Source organism: Galeopterus variegatus, unplaced genomic scaffold (genome assembly GCF_000696425.1).
Source record: "Galeopterus variegatus unplaced genomic scaffold, G_variegatus-3.0.2 Scaffold10048, whole genome shotgun sequence".
NCBI lineage: Eukaryota > Metazoa > Chordata > Mammalia > Dermoptera > Cynocephalidae > Galeopterus > Galeopterus variegatus.
The window spans coordinates 504-5,815 of record NW_007736159.1 but is presented as its reverse complement, the minus strand read 5'-3'; the positions used below and the strand labels follow the sequence as shown (position 1 = coordinate 5,815).

General features: G+C 51.2%; 1 protein-coding gene across 2 annotated transcripts in view; it reads left to right on the top strand.

The window, feature by feature from the left end:
- LOC103609753 (fanconi-associated nuclease 1-like) overlaps window positions 1-5,041 on the top strand; it is a 16,843-nt gene extending 11,802 nt beyond the window's left edge. Inside the window, exons 5-7 of one of the 2 annotated variants that reach the window (XR_552160.1) lie at window positions 3,316-3,447; window positions 3,600-3,881; window positions 4,658-4,745. Coding sequence is in view for 1 of the 2 variants with exons in the window: in XM_008594043.1 (XP_008592265.1) it covers window positions 3,316-3,447; window positions 4,658-4,874 (349 nt within the window). In the remaining variant the exon portion in view is untranslated. Of the gene's footprint in view, window positions 1-3,315; window positions 3,448-3,599; window positions 3,882-4,657 lie in introns of both variants that reach the window. The other variant, XM_008594043.1, reaches the window with a different exon arrangement.
- Window positions 5,042-5,312: the final 271 nt, after the last annotated feature.

Sequence of the window (5,312 nt, the reverse complement as noted above, 5' to 3'; positions counted from 1 at the left end):
GTGGGCAGGAGCAGTTCTACTTTATAGGCAGAGTGTCGGAGAGGGTGTCCCTAGAGAGGTGGCATCTGAAGTGGGACTTAGAATGAGGAGGATAGCTGTATAGGGGTCTAGGAACCTGCATCCCCACTTGGAGGTCTGCACAGGCCTGAGGCAGGAAGGAGCTGGCTGAGTTGGAAAAACTCGGGAGAACTCTGTGCTAAAGCTCCAGGGGCAGTAGTGGCCAGCTAGCCAGGACTGCAGCAGCCAGAGGTGCTCGGTCTCAGAGCCCTGGTGAGCAGGCTGAATCTGTTCCCTGAGTAACAGGAAACCACAGAAGAGGTTTAGGTAGGTGCGTGATCTGTTCCATGTTGTTACAAAAGCATCCCATGGACGGGTTAGAGGGGAGTGGGAGAAGCCTCAGGAAAGCTAGGTTGACCTTGGTAGTGGTCTAGGGGAAGGAGGCTGCCTGGGGCTGGTGGTGGCAGCAGTGGAGAGGACAGAGTCCATATGAGATGGTCTGGAAATGGAACAGATGAGACTTGACCACCACTAGGTGGAGGTGGAGAAGGGAGGAGTGGATCCAGGGTGGCTCTGGTGTCCAGCCTTGTGGGGGGGGTGGTGTCATCCAGTGAGATGGGGGCCGTGGAGTGCTACGGTGTTCAGGGCGTGATGCAGAGTCGGTGTGTGGGGTGCCATCAGCGTTCAGGTGAAGCTGTCGTGTTTGGCGTGGGATGTGCTGTCAGGAGCTCAGGGAACAGGTCCAGCCTGGAGAGAAGTTTGAGAGCCACTGGCATGTGTGTGGTGTTTGAAGCCAGGCACCTGAACGAGGTACTGAGGAGGACCTGAACGAGGTACTGAGGGAGAAGAAGAGGAAGGCGGGGTGGCAGCGGCATTCAGAGATGGGCAGAGACGGGGAGCAGCCAGGAAAGCAGGAGAATCCGAGCAGGTGTCACTTAGAAGCCTAGAGAAGAAAGCGTCGCAAGGATGAATAGTCACTTGTGTGAAGTAGTGAGGAGGTGGAGTGAACGTGGGGCCAGAAAAGTGCCCATTGGGTTTAGCAAGAGGTGTGCTGTTGGTGACCTGGGCAGGAGAGCTGCAGAGGGACGCGTGGGGGGGAAGGGAAGCCGGTCGGGAGGAAGGGGAGGTGGTAACACAGCTGGGGCAGGTGTGGCTCCACTGCTGTGGTGCACGTGAGGGCGAGAGTGTCCTTTCGTGGATTCTCAGAGACGGGACATGCTGGTGCGTGTGCACGTGTGTGTGTGCACGCGCTGATGAGCGTGGAAAGGAGGGGTTGATGGTGAAGGAGAAGGGGACAAGCCCAGGACAGACCCTTGGAAAGCCGGCGGGGCTGGGGTGCGAGCGCAGAGGGAGGACGGAGGAGGGCAGGGGCGAGGCCGAGCGGCTTCTCCTGATCCCGCCCTGTCCTGGGCAGGAGTCGCAGCGCAGGCTGCGTGGTGGGGGCTGCGGGAGGCAGGGGAGGGGGCGCGGTCCCGCACAGGGACGGTCAGACCTCTCCTTGCGCTGAGCGGCAAGAGCACGTGCCCGTTCTCAGCCTGGGGTCTGCGGTGAGGTGACAGCGGCCAGCCTGGTCCTGTGACCGCCTGCAAGAGATCAGGGCCCTGGGGACAGCCGAGAGCAGGCGTCCGTGTGCTCACGTGCTGGGGTGGCTGGGCCGGGGAGAGGCTGCGGGTACAGGAGGCGCCCGCCTGGGGCTGGAGGTGACTCACTCGGTGGGGGTGGGGAGTGTGAGGGGCTGGAGCAGTGGCCTTGGCAGCCGCGGATCTGGGGTGGGGGCAGTGGCGGGAAGTGGCGAGTGGCCTGGGCACGTGATTGGCAGAAGAGGGGCGGAGAAGGGGGTAATCGGAGGGGGTCTGGGAACTGAGGGAGCGCTCTGCCCTCACAGATGTCAAAGTCATGGGCCGGGGTGATGGGAGGTGGAGCAAGGATGAGGTGACGGTTTCAGAAGGTGACAGAAGCCGCTGGCTGGTGCAGGAAGATCAGCAGATGCCCTCAAGGAGAGACGTGCGCTTCCCAGGAATGGGGGCTTCCAAGGCGGAAGGAAGATGATTTGGAATTTGGGAGCAGCAGGGGGCAGAAAGGAGGGCTGCTCCCTCCGCAGTGGCAGCCGGGGTGGGAGGGCTGCAAGAAAGGCCGCTGCGGGGGGCCGCGCTCAGCCAGGGTTAGAGAAGGTGGGGTGCAGAGGGCAGGGCGAGGGGGGGCGCTGGGAGAGGATGCCTTCTCTGTTCAGCAGTGCCAGGCAGCAGCGGGGAAGGCTTTGGAAAGCAGGTGGTGCGTTCGTGTCAGGGGAGGGGTGGGCACTGCCCGCATGAGTCCAGTGATGATGGGGGCTGGCTTGGTGGTGGTGAAGAGAGACAGGAGGTGGGGCACAATGGGGTTGGTTTTAGATGGTCTCTTTAAGGTGAGACTCTGATCAAGCTGTGATGCTGGGTGCTGGGGGCCTCTCCTGACCACCTGCCTGCTGGGGTGGGGAGGGCACTCCTGCCAGGCTGTACCAGCCTCTAGGCTGTTCTCTGTGCACTGTCTTTTCTTACCTTCAGATTGTCCAGTAGCATACGGTCAAAGAATGAGACTTAAGAATTTGTGAGCAAATTTTTATATTCAGAGATAATTTCTTTTGTTTTTATTTTAGAATATTTTAGTTTATTTTAGAATTCATTGGTCAAATATTTTTGTTTTTGGTATACAGAAGCAATGAGGGGCTGGGCAATTAGTCTAGTTGGTTAGAGCTCAGTGTTTATAGGGGTTCGGATCCCCATATAGGCCACACTAAAAAAAAAAAAGCAGCAGCAGCAATGAGAAGACGTCTTTCTTCAGCTAAGTGGTGTCAACATTTCAGCATGGCTATCTCCCAGTGTTCCTGAAGTCATTTTTGAAATATCCCAAGTAATCCTCTTTGCTTGGGCAGTACCCCTCTGGCTACCTCTGACTATAAGTTGTTAAACTATCAAAGTCTACATCTTACTCCAATTCTGAAGTCAGTTACATGTTTACATGGTTGCTGCCAGATGGTTGAATGAATAAATGATGAACAAGTGCTAGAAATTGAGAGTGATGAGCCGATCACTGTCAGGTTTATATAATGGAACACGTTATGTAGTAATACAGTGTCAATGTGTTTGTCTTTCTAGTCGGATGGCCTGGCCTGTAACAGTTTTCTGGGCTATTCCAGTGGGTTAGTTATGGTATGTTCCTGCTAGATTAAAATTATTTTCAAAAACACACTTTTACTGTTTATGATTATATCTCGAGGCGGGATGTGGTAATTTTTGTGGAAACACTCATTCATGTGTGAAAATTGGATGGCATTTTCCCCAGGTATGCAGCGGCTGTGCACTCACTGAGTGACATTTCCACTGCGATGGCCAGTGGGAACTGGGAAGAAGCTAAGGAGCTCTCTCAATGTGCAAAAAGGGACTGGGACAAACTGAAAAACCACCCTTCCTTGAGGTGAGATTTTTTTCTTAGGTACCTTCCAAAATTAACTTATTGACTGAGTTACTCCAACCACTTACAGTAATTTTCTTCATGAAGAACACACTGCACTTGCTCTGTGGTCGAACTAGCTGTGGAATTGAGTTTTTTACTCACTTTGCATATAGAGTCAAGTGCTGTGTGCAATGGAAGCAAATGTCTGCAAGTTCAGACTGAGTTTTCTGGAACTTGGATTCCTGCACAGCAGACCTTCAAGTGAGCAGTGCCCGGCTTTCAGCTTGCTGTCTGCTGGGCTGGCTTCCCTGAGCCCCGGTGAGCTGAATTTAATGCGGGGAGACCCAGCAGCAGGACAGACATGGGAAGCGTACTGGGCATGTCCTTCCGATGGAAACTCAGTAGGAGTTACTCTGGAAAAGACAACCCGAGCGACACCACTTGAACAGTTCCAAGTACTCGGCACATGATCTCTTATTCTGTGTGACGAATGCTAAACACCTTCAGTATTTGTTAAGAAATTATTTTCCTTTGTTATTACATAGTGATGAGAAAAAAATTAGTGTTATCAAATGCTTCTTTCAACAAAAACATTTAGGTCATATTTTTTATAAAGAAATATATTGACTTAAAATCATAGCCAGGAAATTAGATTATTGGAGAGCAGAGGTTGATAAGCTTCTTTGGCCCAGGGCCAATTAATCTTTATTTAGGCTTTGCAGGCCACATGGTCTCTGTGGCAGTGACATCACTCTGTCCTTGTTGTTAGTGCACATGCAGCCACGGGCAGCACGTAAATGAATGAGCTTGACTGTGCTCCAGTAAACCTTGTTTATGGACACTGAAATTTGAGTTTCATGTAATTTTCACATCCTGCAGAGTAGTAGTCTCCTTTTGGTTTATTTTAATCACTTAAAAATGTAAAAAGCATTCTTAGTTTGCAGGATTTAGGAAATCAGGCAGTGGGCCCTGGTGTGCTGTGGGCCAGAGTCTATTAACCCGGTTGGAGCATTACCAGTTGTTGTCATCCCACTTCACTGGGTGACCCGAGACATGGTGGCTGATGGGGAGACTGTAGGTTTGTGGTATAGGAAACTGTCCACAACAGAAAGTATTTAGAATATATATTTTTGAAAGCTAGGAGTTCAGTCTGCTTTATCACTTCTTACTTACAATTGTCTTACAACAAATAACCAGATTATTAAACTATTGGTGTGCATCTTCGTTTTAGATACCACGAGCAATTACCACTGTTTCTGCGGAGTTTCACTGTTGGGTGGATTTATACAACAATTCTGTCTCGGAATGTTGAAATATTGCAGAGACTTCACCTGTATGAGGTTAGAGCACATGGCCCTGCCAGCCTTGTAGGATGTGGATGCAGCAAACCTGTGAGGGAAACCCCTGGGGTCCCAGCGTTCCCTGCGTATTGGCTCAGCACACAGTGATATACAGAAGGGTGTCTAGTGTAGGCGACCTGCTGGCTCTCAGGTTAGTGGAGAGAAGATGGCTGAAGGTAAACAGCTGTTTTGCTTGCTCATGAGTTGGTGAGTCTCTACCAGGGTGGCCTGAGGGTCACGATAGAGCCCTGTTGAGAGAGCTGGCAAGGTCTCTGCAGCCTGAGCCCGAATCTCTTTCAGAACTAGGTGGGAGACTTGGGAGGGCCCCCAAAATTTCTAAGGTGGAAGTCTCATATCTCCTTATGCTTCGCTGCCAGCTGTCATGGGTTGTCTAGAAGTAATTTATAATCAGAAATTATAAATATGGTCATATCCTCATTTAAACACTGAAGTTGCTAGAGTTCACTTTTGTCATGTTTGATATTTCTGTATTGAAAAATGTTATTTTACAGTGAGGATATGCTAAAGCTGGGTTTTTGGGTCTGT